Raw genomic sequence first — 18,758 nt, 5'->3', positions numbered from 1 at the left:
ACAGCTGGCCCATGCCAGCTGACTTGGGCTCACAGGGCTCCGGCTAAGGGGCTATTTAGTTGCAGTGTAACTGTTTGGGCTCTGCAGCCTGGGCTCTAGGTCCCTGCAAGGGGGGAGGCAGAGCCCTAACACCTGCACTGCAATTAAACAGCCCAAGTCAGCTCTCATGGGCCAGCCGTGGGTGTCATATCCCCACAGTGGGGACTGCAAGAAAAGGTGCCACAGAGCCATTCTGTCAGCTCCATGCCAATCAGGAACACCCCCTCCCCCCCATCAAGGGTATTCCCCAGAAGCCACGGAGAGGAGAATTAGAACCCCATGTATGCGGATAATTATATATAACGTAGTCATACCATTTAAGAGCAGGAGTAGTAGGCGTGACTGGCTGTGGGGAGAACGCACCGGCTGTGGGGGAATGCACAGTAAGAGGAGATCCTGCCAGGGTTCACAGATATAAGGAGAAAGAGTTTCTCCAAAAGTGATCTTATTCAAATTCCCTGAGCCAAGTGCTACAACTGAGCCTGCTGTGAGGGAGTTTGATCTAGTGTCCTATCTCTTCCTGCAGCTGTCATTTTAATAAAAAGAAAAGGAGTACTTGTGGCACCTTAGAGACTAACAAATTTATTTGAGCATAAGCTTTCGTGAGCTACAGCTCACTTCATCAGATGCATTCAGTCAATGATGAATTGAATGACGAAGTGAGCTGTAGCTCACAAAAGCTTATGCTCAAATAAATTTGTTAGTCTCTAAGGTGTCACAAGTACTCCTTTTCTTTTTGTGAATACAGACTAACACGGTTGCTACTCTGAAACCTGTCATTTTAATGACTCCTGAGTGCTGTGTGAACCCAGGAGTTCTTGTGGGAGTGAGAGGTAGAAATATTCATTTTAACTGAAATGCTTAAATGAAATCCTTCCAGCTTTAAGGGCGTGAGACAAAGCTCTAGAGACGGACAGGAGGTGAACTATTTTCAGCCACACAACGGTGAGAGATCCATGGTACATGTGGAGGGGCAGAGAGGGTGAGATTGACGTGACACATGTGAGGGACAACTCTGGCCCCTTACCAAAAGCAGAATCAAATACCTAATCATAGGCAGCACAGCAGCTGAGAGTGCAGAAGAGCAGGGAGGGCTGGGCTTATCAGTCTGAACTCTCCTCTCCTGTGTCTGAGCTTGAGGGAGAAAGTGAGGAGAGGGCTTTTCGGGGGACTCCAGAGGCAGTGGATTCCATTTGTGGAGATGGAAGGGGGAGCCACCACCCCATAAGAGCTAAGGTTTTGCTTTGAAGAGTGGAAGAGGTTATCAGAGAAGGAAAGAAAACAAAAGTGCTGAAGTCATGGGAGCTGAAGAAGAGGTGCTGGTTACGCTGTCTGGAGGGGCCCCCTGGGGCTTCAGGCTGCAGGGGGGCTCTGAGCAGAAAAGACCCCTTCAGGTGTCAAAGGTAGGACTGGAGGATGTTAATTGTCCAGAGCAAGGCTATGCAGTTGATCCCAGATATGCTAGGAGTGTCAGGCATCTCCCACTGTCATTAAGGAATGCTCTATTAGCATTGTGGATCTGAAAGGAGATCTTGGGTGGGATGGTCTGGCAGTGCCCAGGGAAGGGTGAGGGTTCTGAAATGTGTGTTACTGAGCTGGAAATAGACAGGCAACTGGCAGGCGAGGATCTCCTTTCTTCCATTGATGCCCATCACTGCTCTCTACAGCAGAACCTTGATAATCTGGACACTTTATAATCTGCACAATTCTCCTCACTTGTAAGCAAAGATATAACAGGAGCAACAGTGCAGGAGCGACAGCTCATATTACTGAGGCTTCATGACTTGTATAATACATCCAGCGGCACATTATGAAGTGTGAAAATCATTACAACTATTTGACAATGATCAAATGAAAGGAACAAAAGCCATTTTGTGATGCAGTGTTCATGCTTTTTCTTTAGCTATATTTGTCCACTAAACTGCAGAATTCTACCATCACAATGGGTCTCACAGCCATCAGTTCAAATTACTGGGGGTCTCCTGTATTGGCAAAAGCTATATAATTGCTTTCTAAGATGAATGTGACAGCAGCTATTGGTTCAGGTTCCAAGAAACTGAGGGTAGGAGGGGGGGAGGATAAAACAGGAATCAAGAGAAACCTTGAATTGCATTCTTTCTGATCTGCAGTTCTCTTTTCTCTGTTCAAAGTTATCATTGAGGAGAGTTGAATAATGACAGCTAGAAAAAAAAATTCCTCTGCTTTATTAATTCACAACTGCTGCCTTAGCCTTGACCCAAGGATTTTTGAGGATGTCATGGCAGTGTCACCAGCAGCAAAGGCTGGTGCTGTAACCAGCAGCTTCTGGTTTCTTAGGAAGCCTAAGAAGAAGAGCATTGAAGAAGGGCACGTTCTGTATAAGTTCAGCCAAATGGCATAGAATAGCTTAGCTTGGTCCCCAGGTACAGGTCTCTAAAATAGGGAAAGATGATGATCACCAAAGAGAGAACTTCCTCACAAACTCAGTCTGCTGTGGAGAAACAAAGCCAACCCCCATGGGCCTAGCTATCCAGAGTTACTGTGAGAATAGGATTTTTGGCATCCCCATAAACTATGCAGAGTCTGGGGTTATTTCTGTTGCCAAATTGCATGGCACTTGGGAAGGGGCTATCAATGCAGCTGGGCCTGTCACATGCAGTCAGGAAGAGAGCTGTCATTGAAGTCAGGCCTCCCCAGGTTGGATGGTATGGCATTCAGATAGTGCAGTGATGAGTGTGGCACAGAAACATAGATAGATAGGAAGGAATTGTCAGTGAACTCAGAGCTGACAAAGAAAGGAGGTCTCTGAGAAAGTGGGGTGCCAAGATGAAAATAGAAAAACATTGCATTAGCATACAAAAAATATGATTAGCGTTGTGGCTCACACAGCAGAGACTCTAATCATATACAGCAGAGACTGTTTGGATGGGGAAGGGAAGGATAAACCAGGAATAAAACAGGAACTTTGAGATGGTGCTATAGATGTTATGGATATGACTGTGCTGTAGATACTAGGAAATGTTTGTGCAGATAAAGGGGGAGACCTACGGAAAAGTCCAGTGCTGTGATCATAGGGGATTTCAGTGATCAGATACTGATTAGGAAAACCATTGTAGGAACCCTACAGCAGGATTCATACCCATGGAGATAGTACCAGATTGCTTCTATATACCAGCACACTTTGTAATGAAGTGGCAACTAGGTCAGAGAAAAATCTGGGCCTAATAAGTGGAAAGGAGCCAAGCATGATAAATGAATGGAGGTTACACAGGCACATAGGAATTGCCATACCGGGTCAGGCTGATAGTCAGTTCAGTCTTATATCCAGTTTCTTGCAGTGGCCAATGTTGGATGCTTTATAGGAAAGTTTAAAATGGTGCATCTAATTATCTAATAGTGTACTATGGAGAAAACCTCTCTCATCTCAGCTGGTGATCAGCTTCTGCCCTGAGGTATGAGAATTGATAGTCCTTTTAACTATACCCTAACTATAAACAACTGATTATTATGAACATCTAGTTCTTTACTTGTCTGACTAAAACCTTATTTAGTTACAGTATTTGTCCCATTAATATCATGCAGCAAGAGGTTCCACACACTAATTAAACATTGATAAGTAGTTGTGACGTTGCACTCCATATGATTTTATGAAAATATGCTAATAAGTGTGAATATAATGTAACTGGAATATGCTTCATGTAAAAGGTCTCTTGTAAGGTATCATTACAAAGCTTCAGAGTAGCAGCCGTGTTAGTCTGTATCCACAAAAAAAAAGGAGTACTTGTGGCACCTTAGAGACCAACAGCTGTAGTTCACGGAAGCTTATGCTAAAATAAATTTGTTAGTCTCTAAGGTGCCACAAGTACTCCTTTTCTTATTACAAGGCTTATAATCTACTGAGTGTATTCATCCTATTTGTACAAATGTATCATTCTTGTATCTGAAACTAGAAATATCAAATACTCTGAAGTCCTATTGTAATTATGCAAAGTGTGGGCCATTAATTGTGGTTTGGAATCTTGATGGCTCCCATTAACCAGGACAATTGACTGTAGATGACTCTGTTTACTTACAAGCCTTCCTATGAGTCAGGGCAGAAAAAATGAAGGCTTGGGAGTCTCACAGACATGTGACCATGTCACCTGGTACTGGAATCCATCTTAAACCTGGTGCTTTTCCGTTTAGAAGGAGGGGTGGGGACCCAGAAAGACAAAAGATTCCCACCTTATGCCAAAGGTATATAAGGGGGTGGAACAAAACAAAGGAGGCTGCAGTCATGATAAATCCCCTAGCTACCACCTGAGCTGGAACAAGGACTGTACCAGGGGAAAGGATTGGGCCCAGACTAGAAAGGAGTCTAGTCTGTGAAAGAAGCTTATTGAAACATCTCTGAGGGTGAGATTTCATCTGTATTTAGTTTCCTACTGTATTAGGCTTAGACTTGGGGGGTTTATTTTATTTTGCTTGGTAACTTACTTTTTTCTGTCTAAAAAACAACAAGGAGTACTTGTGGCACCTTAGAGACTAACAAATTTATTTGGGCATAAGCCTTCGTGGGCTTAAACTCAGTTCATCAGATGCATGGAGTGGAAAATACAGTAGGCAGAATATATATATACACAGTACATGAAAAGATGCCTTACCAAGTGGGGGGTCAGTTCTAATGAGACAATTCAATTCAAGTGGAAGTAGGCTATTGTAACCCTTCTGCCCATCAGAGTTGGCAGCAACAAGGGCCGGGTTCAGTATCTAGCGGTTCTGTTCCAATAACACAATGCAAAACTGGCTTGAGCCCCCACCCAGTGACCTAGGACAAATATATACCACCTCCCCGGGCGCCTTTAAGAGGCAATACTTCCACTCTCAAGCACAGAGTCTGAGTGTAGCAAAAGCCTTTTATTAACAGAGAGAAACAATGTGTATCCGCTTATGTTGGGGAAACACCAGCAACAGGATTCATAACACAAACCATGAACAAAAATCCATCCTAAGCTAATTGAGCCGTGTCCTTTCCCTTTGGTTCTTGAGTCCAACAACCCAAAAGTCTCAGTCTCTGTCCTTGTTTCAGAGTAGCAGCCGTGTTAGTCTGTATTCGCAAAAAGAAAAGGAGTACTTGTGGCACCTTAGAGACTAACAAATTTATTTGAGCGTAAACTTTCGTGAGCTACAGCTCACTTCATCGGATCCATAAGCTCATGATTCATCGGATTCATAAGCTCACAAAAGCTTATGCTCAAATAAATTTGTTAGTCTCTAAGGTGCCACAAGTACTCCTTTTCTCTGTCCTTGGTGAGTCCAGAGTTCAAAAGTTCATCTGCAGAGTTTTAAACCCCCTGCCCCCACCAGCCTATGTGGAAATTGGGGGGAGGAGTAAAGAGGCACCTTAGGTGCTCTGACAGCTGACTGCCCTGCCTCTCCATGAGTTTCTGCTACAGCCTTCACCACCAGCCACTCCTCCCTAGTAGCCACTCCTCTCCACCAGCTGCTCCTCCCCAGTAGCCATCAAGCAAGCCACTCACCAATATATCTTCAGGCCCCCTACTACTTAACACGCTGCTCAGTGATTTCAGCTTATAGTAGAGGAACCCCAGTGCTGGTGTACCATTAGCCCAAAGTGAATTCAGCTCTGCAATCTATAACTAGACTCCTAGTAGAATCAAAATTAATTCTGCTATTACACAGTGGAGAAAGGAGGTGCAGTTGACATTTAAGACCCTCAGAAGGGACCCATACCACAAAGTATAAAAACCTGTCCCCAACCTCTCTCTAGCCACTGAGTTTTGGAATCCATGTCCCTTGCGTAGTGAGTGCTACTTAGTTGATAGCGAGTCCCTCCATCATAACAAAAAGCCAAGTACAGTTCCACTATCCTTGATTCACATAATTAGGATAATAACACTTTATTCTTCCTGCCCCAATAAAAGAGAAACTGGGGATCCCATAGCAGCCAAAGTGACCATCTAGGCAGGGTGGGTGTGCCTATGCAAATGAGATCAGCCCCTGAATTTCTTTTCCACAACCTGCCACAACTCACCAACAGATGTCAGAGTCATCCTGACTCTGCTTACACTATTATCAACAGGAGGAAAAATCCCTTTTGTAGTGGTAATCAGGGTAATCAGGGTGGCCCATTTCAAACAGTTGACAAGAAGGTATGAGTAACAGTAGGGGGAAATTAGCATGGGGAAATTAATTTTTAGTTTTTGTAGTGATCCATCCACTCCCAGTCTTTATTCAGGCCTAATTTGATGGTGTCCAGTTTGCAAATTAATTCCAGTTCTAAAGTTTATCGTTGAATATTGTTTTTGAATATTTTTTGTTGAAGAATTGCCACTTTTAAATCTGTTATTGAGCGTCTAGGGAGATTGAAATGTCCTAGTTTTTGAATGTTATAATTCTTGACCTCTGATTTGTGTCCATTTATTCTTTTGCGTAGAGACTGTCTGTTTTGGCCAATGTACATGGCAGAGGGGCATTGCTGGCACACGATGGCATATATGACATTGGTAGATGTGCAGGTGCATGAGCCCCTGATGGTGTGGCTGATGTGGTTAGGTCCTATGATGGTATCCCTTGAATAGATATGTGGACAGAGTTGGCAACGGGGTTTGTTGCAGGGATAGGTTCCTGGGTTAGTGTTTTTGTTGTGTGGTGTATAGTTGCTGGTGAGTATTTGCTTCAGGTTGGGGGGCTGTCTGTAAGCGAGGACTGGCCTGTCTCCCAAGATGTGTGAGAGTGAGGGATCGTCCTTCAGGATAGGTTGTAGATTCTTGATGATGCGCTGGAGAGGTTTTAGTTGGGGACTGAAGGTGACGGCTAGTGGCGTTCCATTACTTTCTTTGTTGTCCTTTCTTTGTTCTACCTGTCCTGTAGTAGGTGACTTCTGGGTACCCTTCTGACTTTATCAATCTGTTTCTTCACTTCACCAGGTGGGTATTATAGTTTTAAGAACACTTGCTAGAGATCCTATAGGTGTTTGTCTCTGTCTGAGGGATTGGAGCAAATGCAGTTGTATCTTAGAGCTTGGCTGTAGATAATGGATCGTGTGATGTGGTCTGGATGAAAGCTGGAGGCATGTAGATAAGTATAGCGGTCAGTAGGTTTCCGGTATAGTGTGGTGTTTATGTGACCATTGCTTATTTGCACTGTAGTGTCCAGGAAGTGGATCTCTCATGTGGACTGGTCCAGGCTGAGGTTGATGTTGGGATGGAAATTGTTGAAATCATAGTGGAATTCCTCAAGGGCCTCTTTCCCATGGGTCCAGATGCTGAAGATGTCATCAATGTAGCGCAAGTAAAGTAGGGGCATTAGGGGACAAGAACTGAGGAAGCGTTGTTCTACGTCAGCCATAAAAATATTGGCATACTGTGGGGTCATGGGGGTACCCATAGCAGTGTTCTGTCTGTTATTACTTGGAACCACTTAAATCCTACTTTTTATACTTAATAAGATCACTTTTGTTCATTTATTAACACAGAGTAAGCAATTAATACATGGGAGAGCAAACAGCTGTGCATATCTCTCTATCAGTATTATAGAGGGCAGATAATTTATGAGTTTACCCTGAATAAGCTTTATACAGAGTAAAATGGATTTATTTGGGGTTTGGATCCCATTGGGAGCTGGGTGTCTGAGTGCTAGAGACAGGAGCACTTCTTACGCTGTTTTCAGTTAACTCTGCAGCTTTTGGGGGACGTGGTTCAGGCCTGGGTCTGTGTTTGCAGCAGGCTAGTGTGTCTGGCTCAACAAGACAGGGTACTGAAGTCCCAAGCTGGTCAGGAAAATAGGCTCAGAGGTAGTCTCAGCACTGGGTCTCTGTGACCCAACCTGTCACAGTGGCGCAGCGAGCAGGGTCTGTGCACAGCTGATTGCTTTGAAATGCTGGTAGTGATTTTAAGTGAGTTTTAAGTGTGCTGGCTGGAGAACAGACAGGTTGCCGGTTTGTTATTTTCAGTTTGCTTATTTTGAGTAACGGAAATAGGGACAAAAAAGTAAGCAAAATAAGTAAGAGTGAAGATCAGAAGAAGCTAGAACTGCACAGGTTGCAGATTGCCCGGAAACGCTGAACACTGGGCGCTGGGAAAGTCTCTATTAACTAAGAAGCCCCTGAGCTGAATGGATCTCAGTTTCAGTGAACTGCAGTGCAGTGTGGCCCAACCTTTGGATCTGTGCTGAAGCTGACTGGAGTGTCTAACTCAGCAAGACAGGAGTGGAGGGGTGCCTGTTCTGGCAGGAGGGGGTTCTGAATGCTATCCCAGCCTATCAAGTGACAGTCTCAAGGGAAGACAAATGGAAATTGATGCGCAATTTGCCCAGGAAAACGCTGCCCTGGAAAAAGAAAAGGCTGCCCACTAGCAAACCCTGGACTTAAAAGACAAAGCAATTGAGACCTAGAGAAAAGCACAAATTGAGACCCAGACGCATGAACAGGCTGTAATGGAGGTGCACAGAGATCTGTATCCTGGAGGTGGAAGTTGGGGTCCTGGGGACAGCTGCGGTGGGAATAGGCCGCAAGGACTCTGTAGCTGGAAGTATGCCCAACCTGAGTGAAAGTGGGGTGGGGGGGGGGATTTTGCTGGCCATTAAAGGGTCTGTCATAGCTGGTAGCTGTGAGCCCACAGCTGGATCAGAGTCACCTTCCCTTTTGGGGGACACAGGAGTGTCTGCCCCAGAGGGGACTCCAAGGAGGAATTTTAGGAATACTACCTCCACCCTGGAGAGTGTCCATATCTCTGGCAGTAAGTTCAGGAGGACGGTGTGATGTTGCACTCCATATGATTTTATAAAAATACGCGAATAAGTGTGAATATAATGTAACTGGAATATGCTTCATGGAAAAGGTCTCTTGTAAGGTATCATCATGTGGCTTATAATCTACTGAGTGCGTTCATCCTATTTGTATGAATGTATCATTCTTGTATCTGAAACTAGAAATATGAAATATAACTCTGAGGTCCTATTCTAATTATACAACATGTGGGCCATTAACGGTGGTTTGGAATCTTGATAGTTCCCATTAACCAGGACAATTGATTGTAGATGGCTCTGTTTACTTGCAAGCCTTCCTGTGAGTCAGGCCAGAAAAAATGAAGGCTTGGGGGTCTCACAGGACATGTGACCATGTCACCTGGTACTGGAATCCATCTTAAACCTGGTGCTTTTCCATTAAGGAGGAGGGGTGGAGACCCAGAAAGACAAAAGATTCCCACCTTGTGCCAAAGCTATAAAAGGGGGAGGAACAGAACAAAGGGGGCTGTGGTCATGAGAATCCCCTAGCTACCACCTGAGCTGGAACAAGGACTGTACCAGGGGAAAGGATTGGGCCTAGAAAGGAGTGTAGTCTGTGAAAGAAGCTTATTGGAACATCACTGAGGGTGAAATTACAGTGCATTTAGTTTCCTACTGTATAGACTTGTGTGTGGTTATTTTATTTTGCTTGGTAACTTACTTTGTTCTGCCTGTTATTACTTGGAACCACTTAAATCCTACTTTTTATATTTAATAAAATCATTTTTGTTTATTAATTAATCCAGAGTAAGTAAGTAATACCTGGGGGAGCAAACAGCTGTGCATATCTCTATCAGTGTTATAGAGGGAAGACAATTTATGAGTTTACCCTGTATAAGCTTTATACAGAGTAAAATAGATTTATTTGGAGTTTGGATCCCAATGGGAGCTGGGTGTCTGGGTGCTAGAGACAGGAGCACTTCTTATGCTGTTTTCAATTAAGTCTGCAGCTTTTGGGGGATGTGGTTCAGACCTGGGTCTGTGTTTGCAGCAGGCTAGCATGTCTGGCCCTACAAGACAGGGTACTGAAGTCCCAAGCTGGCCAGGAAAATGGGCTTGGAGGTAGTGTCAGCACCTCAGGTAGCAGTTCCAAGGGGGTCTCTGTGACCTTAATCTGTCACAGTAGTATTTCCTTGTCGCCAATTCCTGTTTAACTTGAGTAGCCTTTTGCTCTTGCTTTATAAGGCAAGGTAAATTGGTGTGCCTGGCTGACTTGCACTGCACTACTCATTATTTTATATCTTAGAAGCACCATTCTCATAGTTCCTCTTAATCTTCTGCTTTGTCAAGTAAACATCCTAGTTTTTTTAATGTCCTCTGCATATGGAAGCCCTGAATATGTTTAATCATTTTTATTGCTGTTCCCTGGACCTTTTTCATATCTACTGTGACTTGAGACAAGATGTAGAAAATTGAACGCAGGCTGTATCAGACATGTATTAATGGCATTAGAATAGTTTTCATATTATTCTCTGTCCCTTTCCTAATACATCATACAATCTTATTTGTTTTTTTATTGTTTGTTTGTTCGTTCTACCATTGCTGTACCTTGAGCCAATATTTTTGTTGAGCTGTTCTCAGTGATGCCAAGAACTTTCTTTAAAGCTGCAACTAATTTAGAACTCATCAGTGAGTACACATGTTGTAAACTGTTCTTTCCAACATGCAGTCATGCCTCATGAGTTTGCCTCAACTGAATAAAGAAACAGGTTAAAAGTGGGATTTAAAGCTGCTTCTCCATACAGAGACCAAGTCGTCTTACAAAGAGAATACATAGCTTGAGTAGATGTTTTAAACCTCGTGGCTACATGAAGGGCTCAGTTGTGAGCCCCACTCCAAGCAGCACAAAGGGGGAAAGAGAGCTGGCTCCCCATGTTGGGCCTAGCTGTTGCAGAACTGGCATAGCTGGTTTCTATGCCACCCCATCTTCCACAGCCTCTGGTTTAAGGGACATGCTCAGAGTGAGCTGCACTCTGGCAATCAGCCCCTGGGGACCATAGGCAGTCTGATGTAATTTAAAGCAGCCCTGAGACTGCTCTAAACTATACCAAGGGGCAACCAGGCTGGTCTCAGGATCAGGGAGATGCACATTGCTCCCTCTACTCAACTGTGCCCAGGATCCAGTGACCCTAGTACTATCAGCCAGTCTGAAGCACCAACATTAAATTGTGACAGGGCCAGCTTTAGGATTGACTCGTACCGTAGGTTAACTGGCAGATATCTGCGCCTAGCAGCTCACAGCCAAGCACAGAGACTCTTAGTGACTATTTTGCTCCACATAAGCAATCAGCTGTAATGCCTGTATGGTAAAGCCATACGTAAGGTATGGCCCTGGCGTGGAGGAAGGGCAGCATCACAACTCTCAGACATAGCAGGAATGAAGAGCGAGTTAAAGGAAACATGTTGGAATTCAATAATGCCTGGGAAACCCACAGTAGAAAAGGGTAAATGATTTAACATACAGCTGGGAAAGCTGCATCAAAAGTCAAGCTAAAGAGGCAATCAATTTTATTAATGAGCTAAACTGGTGGATGCCCTAACACAGTGGTTCTCAAAGTCGGTCCGCCGCTTGTTCAGGGAAACCCCTGGTGGGCCGGGCTGGTTTGTTTACCTACCGCGTCCGCAGGTTCAGCCAATGGTGGCTCCCGCTGGCCATGGTTCGTTGTTCCCAGCCAATGGGGGCTGCGGGAAGCAGCGGGGGCCAAAGGACGTGCTGGCCGCCCTTCCCACAGCCCCAATTGTCCTGGAGCGGTGAACCACGGCCAGTGGGAGCTGCTCTAACACACTGTGGCACAGAAACAATGTTGCTGGCAGTATAATAGATAGAGGCCAGAAGCTCTGGCCTCGACATGCCCAATACATTCAGGTTGCACAGTGGAAAGGGCCCAGTTGCCCTTACCAGCTTTCAGAGTGCTCCTGAACTTGTTTTATGGCTTTTCAGTAGTTAGGCAGGTGCTGTGGCCACCAAGCAGAAGGTATTTAGGAAGCAGGCTTGTGGAACTCAGCTCATGGTGTATCTACAGAAAGCTCAGACAGCCACGCAGGGTATGTGGTCACACAGGCATCTTGAGCATGAAAGCGCCGCAAGCTAGGCACCCAGCATGAGGGTAACACCGGGTAGAATCAGCCCTGCTGCTGAGTTTTAGGAACAGAATGGCTTTGCAGGAGCCTCCTGGAATAGCTCCGTTCCTCCCAGATAAGGTGAAGAGTTAGGATTGTCAGGCCCAGGGCAGAAGGTGAACTGTACACGGAGAACCAGATCCACAGCTGGTGCAAATCTGCATAACCAATTCACCTCAACTGGTGGTCCAGCTCTCGATTCCCTGGGCATCACTGGTGCTCAAGATTAAGGGCAAGGAAAGAGCATGCACACGGACACCATCTCAAAATGGAATAAAAAGATTAGAGGGATGGCTGGACAAGGATATGCAAAATAAGAGAGAGACTGTTCCATGCTCTTTGTGTTCGTTTTGCTGTGAAATCAGGACCAGTTCTTAAATCATATAAATATGTATTCAGTGTCATGATACACCTGCTCAGTAACTCCCACTAATTCACCTAGTTAGCCCCTCACAATTTGCCCTCAGGGATAATTCCACTTCCAGGTCTCTCTCTCAAAATCTTCCATTTTGAATCCCATTCCCCTCCCTATAGATCCATGCTGACTGTTACTTCTTAGTTTTTTGCCCACTGTCTAAGAACTAGCCCAGCTTTGTGCTGAAGCAGTCTCAGATGGCTCCATCCCTTATAGCCTGTCCACTCACAGTCAGGTAGATGCTACTATCCCCTAGGAGGCCCAGAAGTCCCTTTAGTGGATGGCTGTCAGCGATTTTAGTGGAAGCCCCCAAAGACAGATCTGATTTCCTCCATGAGTCCATACCTAACGCTTCCAGCCAAAAGATCATGAGGCACCTGAAGGTTCCTGCCAGCTCTGTGTACCAGGAGCCATCTTGAGTACTAGAGATGGATGTTGCCTTTGCCTTATCACCCACATCTGGTAAAGAGTTTCTGATGGGTTCCTCACCACCACTGCGCTACAGATCCACACAGTGCGTGCTCTAATCAAAGCAACCATGTCCCTTCTCAACAGGTTCTTTATTTAGGTGCTCCACTAGGGCCAGTGGCACTCTGCATTTTGTTAGCTTTATGGTACACACAAGAGCACTGTGAATTTGCAAGGTGATTTTACCACACCTGTGTTCATCTCCTGGGATCACATCTTCATATTCTACTAGTATGATTGGTGGAGATATTTTGTTCTCAGCCCTCATTGTCTCTCAGACTAAAAATATTGTGGTGGTAAACTGTGATCCGTTCCGCTGCCTGTATTGCTGGTGGATGCCAGCTGAAAGCAATTTTGTTTGCAAGGATTTTTATTTTAAGCTTGCATTTACCTATTTGCTGCAGAATGCTTTTACTATGTGGCACCAGCACTTGGTGCCATTTCTGCAGACTAGTTTTTCCTCTCCTTGTCGTTCCTGGTGTTATATTAAAAACTGGGGCACAAGTAGTTGAACAGCGAAGCATTCTCATGGCATTCTTGGGAAGTGCAGGTATTGTCTGGGTCCCTAGGCTGGCTTTGGACACACAGGCATGATTTTATTGTGTTTGGTGTAATCCACCCTGTGCTCTTCTGCCTTTCCCTGCACTGCACCAGCCTGTGCTATTTATAACATGTTGTGTTAATTTAGTGCTGGCAAAACATAACATATTGACAGCTCTGGAGACTGAGGTTACCAGTTTATCCCCAGAATACGTGTGGCATGTGGCAATGTGATGTGTCTCACAATGCTTTATCACTGTGCCCCCGGAGGAATCACCCAGAGAGTAATTCAAGCTTAATGACCATTCTGGCTTTGGCCCCTCTGCTGCCAGCAAGAATAATCATAAATGACAATTGTGGTGCTGTTTCTGCGGTCCTCAGGCCCTGGGCTGAAACCACCAGAACTTTCCATGTCACCAATCAAAGGCCAACAACTTTTGGCCCCTCTTGTCATGGGCCTTATTACTCTAGTTTTACACCACGGTAACTCCAATGTGTTCAATGCAGTTATACTGGCATAAAAACTGTAGTAACACAAGGCGCAATCAGACCCCAGAGCTGCATTCCAACCAGCAACTGACAGGTGAAAGTCTGTTATATGAAACTGCTACCAATCCCTCTGAGCCATTGAGTTCCTCCAGCTTTCGTCTTCCTGCTGTAAATGTGGCACTGACTCAGAGTGGTTCTGTGTCCACACTTCTTGCCCATCGACTGGGCATTTTCCCCACCCCTTCTCACGGCATTCTAGATCTCTCATATTCCTGTGCTCACTGTGCTCTGTCCATCTCAGGTTCAAGTTTCCCTCACCTTCTCTTTCCACAGCAGCAAAGTCCTGCTCTCTATGAAGAGGCACTTATCTGGGGCTAGATCTGAGTAATAGTCCTCTGAGGGTTTGATCCCGCCTCCACTGATGTCAATGGGAGCAGAATCTGGCCTGCAAGTGGATCTTGGGAATGCCACACATGATCTGGTTTCTGCTCAATGAATCGTTTGTATCGCAAAAGCTGGGGCTCTCAGCTTGCTGACATATGCATTTGACTCCAGCCTTCATATAAAAACCTGATATCTTGCTGCTTCGTTCTGTTTCGGGTCAAGCACTTATCTAATGCCTTCAGTAGCTATTCTAGTGTAAATGGCATTCTTGCTTGGTAACGTTGCTGTATCTCACTCAGTTCTCACCTTCCCTCCCCAGTGAAGTAATCGAAAACCTTTATCTTCAGAGCTTTCTTTCGATCCTCTGAGGTTAACTCCATGTACAGATCTGTTTTCAGCTTCCAGGCTTGAGTTGAGCTTTTGGCTTAGAAGACCTTCTGGTAATCTCAGCCATCCATACTGTCTTCTCAGAGTGGCCTGTGCCCGCTGCTTTCTGTTTGAATGGACTGTCAGACTAAATAAAAACAATGGGACTGATTCTCCTACTGTGCTGCCAACCAGTAGAAATCAGGGGTGCATGTGAAATCAGAGTCAGGCCCTGTATATCACAAAAATTCCCTTGCCCATGTCGCTAATAAGACCTTCCATTACTAACACTGAAATAACTTTATAAATGTAGTTCACTTTTCACCATTGATGCACCTTGTTTTATTTTTTGTTATCCCTCATCTTGGCTACTGAAAGCAGGCTTGTCAGTTTCACCTGCTCTAACACAAGGCTATTTGTGTATCCAGTGGGATACAGTATACAGGGGAATACTTCAATTTAAATCAACACATGTTCACTGAAATTTAACACAACCACCTTGTGGCAGGACCCACTCACTCCTGCCTCTGCTCAAATCCACAAACTGCTCAGAGACCCTTGTGCTGGTAAAACATCCAGTGCAGTTTATTTACAATGTCGGTTCCCATCATCCTTGTACAATATACAGCCGTATTCCTACAGTCTTAGGGAGCCCTCAGCAGTTTTCGACTGGAAAGTGTCCAGATCTACTGACCGGACACCGCAACCACCAGCTTCCTCTTTTTCCTGGGAGTGCTCAACCTCGGCTCAGCCCCAGGTCCCGCCCCCACTCCACTCCTTCCCCGAAGTCCCACCCCATCTCTCCCTGCCTTTGCTCTGCCCCTTCCCGCATGCCTCATCCCCGCTCCTCCTCCTCCCCCCACCCCAGTGCCTCCTGCAGACTGCAGAACAGCTGATCACGGCAGGCAGGAGGCGCTGGGAAGAAGGGGGAGGAATTGATCGGTGGGGCTACTGGCGGGCAGGAGGTGCTGGGTGGGAGAGAGGGAACTGGCTACCTGTGGGTGATAAGCACCCGCTAATTTTTTTCCGTGGGTGCTCCAGCCCTGGAGCACCCATGGAGTCAGTACGTATGCCAAACACCCAAAGTCCAGTCAACACGGGGCAGGGGGAGGCGCCAGGTTATGAACCACACTAGCCCCTACTCAGCCAGGGCTGCCTCCTACCTGTGTTGGACGGCTGAAGCTCCCAGCCCAGCTCCACAGGTGAGTCCCTTCCAACCCAGGCATGGGTGGGAGTAGAGGGGAAAAGTGGCAAGCAATGGGGGCGGGGCTTTGGCGAAGAGGCGAGGCAGGTGGTGCCTTGGAGGAAGAGGCAGGGCAGGGCCTCGGGAGGCAGGGGCGGGGCCAGGTAGATTCCAGCACTCCTGCTGGAGTAGGGTGACCATACATCCAGTTTTGGCTGGGACAGTCCCTTTTTTAAGCCCTGTCCCGATTTTTTTTTTTTGACAAAAGTGGGCATTTGTCTTATTTGTTCTTGCTAACTTGGTCAGTTGATAAGAGCAATCAGGACAAATGGCCACTTTTGTCAAAAAAGTGAGGTGTGGAGGAATGTGCAAAAGGATGGGGACCAGTGATGCCAGCCTCGGGGGGGGCAGGCAGGGCTCGAGCAAGCAGCGATGCCAGCCCTGCATGAGGAGGGGGCGGGGGTAAAGCTCAGGCGTGTGGCTTGGGCCAGGAAAAGGGCTCGGGCAATGGTTCAGGCCAGCCCTGCACGGGGCGAGGGTGGCAGGGGCTCAGGCTAGCCCCACGCAGTGTCCTGTTTTCCCTTTGGGAAATATAGTCACCCTATGCTGGAGTGTCTGGTTTTTAAATATTACAAAGTTAACAACCCTACTCTCTCCCTCTTACTGCCTTCCTGTGCCTCTTTGTAGGCTCTGCCTAATGGCTTAATTAGCTTTCCAGCTCTCCTCCACCCACTGCTTAGGCACAGCTCTTTTTAACCAGGGCTGTGCAGTGTTGGATTGGAGGTGCAGTGTTGCAGGGAGCTTGGGTAAAAGGCTTCGAGAAGGGCCCTTGGCCATGATCAGATTACACACGAAACTGCTGCGTTTTAATCAGGACATCTCCATTATTAGTGCTCCAGCTTGTGTCACCCCACACATACCGCTATCTAAATATAGTTCACATTGAAGGACAGATGCTGCCAATCCACATCTGACACCCTCCTTACCCCCCACTTGCATTCTGTTCCCAAAGCCCTGCCGGAATCCCCAGTGACACATCCAGCAGTCACTTGGTCCTTTCATCTCCATGGGACTGTAAAAGGAAAATTCTCCTGATTCTCCTCCCTGCCCTACCTCCATGCTCTCCTTCTCTGCTCAATCACTTCTCCCCTCCTGTCTTCCTCACTTGCTGCCTTCACCTATTTTTCTTTCGTCCCTTGCTTTCTCTTCCTTCTTAACTGCTTTCCTTTCCCTCCCTCCTGCTGATGAAATGTGATAAATTAGGCAGCGTAATGAAAGAAAGAAAAGATGGGGTATATTCCTAGGGCTGTTTTCAGAGTAGCAGTCGTGTTAGTCTGTATCCGCAAAAAGAAAAGGAGTACTTGTGGCACCTTAGAGACTAACAAATTTATTTGAGCATAAGCTTTTGTGAGCTACAGCTCACTTCATCGGATGCATGCAGTGGAAAATACAGTGGGGAGATTTTATATAAACAGAGAACATGAAACAATGGGTGTTACCATACATACTGCAAAGAGAGTGATCAGGTAAGGTGAGCTATTACTAGCAGGGGGCGGGGGGGAACATCTTTTATAGTGATAATCAAGGTGGGTCATTTCCAGCAGTTGACAAGAACATCTGAAGAACAGTGGGGGCTGGGGGGCGGAAATAAACATTGGGAAATAGTTTTACTTTGTGTAATGACACATCAACTCCCAGTCTTTATTTAAGAAACAACTCTGACATCATAATCAAACAATTCTGACATCATAATCAAAAAGACTGACAAAGGAGGTGCTGTTGTCATCTTGAATAGGTCAGAATATGATCAAGAGGCTGCTAGGCAGCTCTCCAACACCACTTTCTACAAGCCATTACCCTCTGATCCCACTGAGGGTTACCAAAAGAAACTACACCATCTGCTCAAGAAACTCCCTGAAAAAGCACAAGAACAAATCCGCATAGACACACCCCTAGAATCCCAACCAGGGGTATTCTATCTGCTACCCAAGATCCATAAACATGGAAATACTAGATGCCCCATCATCTCAGGCATTGGCACCCTGACAGCAGGATTGTCTGGCTATGTAGACTCCCTCCTCAGGCCCTACGCTACCAGCACTCCCAGCTATCTTCAAGACACCACTAACTTCCTGAGGAAACTACAATCCATCGGTGATCTTCCTGAAAGCACCACCCTATCCACTATGGATTAGAAGCCCTCTACACCAACATTCCACACAAAGATGGACTACAAGCCGTCAGGAACAGTATCCCCGATAATGTCACGGCAAACCTGGTGGCTGAACTTTGTGACTTTGTCCTCACCCATAACTATTTCATATTTGGGGACAATGTATACCTTCAAATCAGTGGCATTGCTATGGGTACCCGCATGGCCCCACAGTATGCCAACATTTTTATGGCTGACTTAGAACAACGCTTCCTCAGCTCTCGTCCCCTAATGCCTCTACTCTACTTGCGCTACATTGATGACATCTTCATCTGGACTCATGGAAAAGAAGCCCTTGAGGAATTCCACTATGATTTCAACAATTTCCATCCCACCATCAACCTCAACCTGGACCAGTCCACACAAGAGATCCACTTCCTGGACATTACGATGCTAATAAGCGATGGTCACATAAACACCACCCTATACCAGAAACCTACTGACCACTATGCCTACCTACATGCCTCTAGCTTTCATCCAGATCATACCACACGATCCATTGTCTACAGCCAAGCTCTACGATACAACCGCATTTGTTCCAACCCCTCAGACAGAGACAAACACCTAGAAGAGCTCTATCAAGCATTCTTACAACTACAATACCCACCTGCTGAAGTGAAGAAACAGATTGACAGAGCCAGAAGAGTACCCAGAAGTTACCTACTACAGGACAGGCCCAACAAAGAAAATAACAAAACGCCACTAGCCATCCCCTTCAGCCCCCAACTAAAACCTCTCTAATGCATCATCAAGGATCTACGACCTATCCTGAAGGA

At 45.9% G+C, this 18,758-nt stretch overlaps 1 protein-coding gene across 1 annotated transcript in view; it reads left to right on the top strand.

The window, feature by feature from the left end:
- The first annotated feature begins 1,115 nt into the window (after positions 1 to 1,115).
- SYNPO2L (synaptopodin 2 like) overlaps positions 1,116 to 18,758 on the top strand; it is a 56,738-nt gene continuing 39,095 nt past the window's right edge. Inside the window, exon 1 of the mRNA XM_038410596.2 lies at positions 1,116 to 1,442. Within this exon, the coding sequence (XP_038266524.1) occupies positions 1,338 to 1,442 (105 nt within the window). The 5' untranslated portion in view covers positions 1,116 to 1,337. The remainder of the gene's footprint in view (positions 1,443 to 18,758) is intronic.

This window comes from Dermochelys coriacea, chromosome 7 (assembly GCF_009764565.3).
Source record: "Dermochelys coriacea isolate rDerCor1 chromosome 7, rDerCor1.pri.v4, whole genome shotgun sequence".
In the NCBI taxonomy this organism is placed as follows: Eukaryota; Metazoa; Chordata; order Testudines; family Dermochelyidae; genus Dermochelys; species Dermochelys coriacea.
Note: the sequence above shows the minus strand (reverse complement) of the source record. Positions and strands in the feature narration are given on the sequence as shown.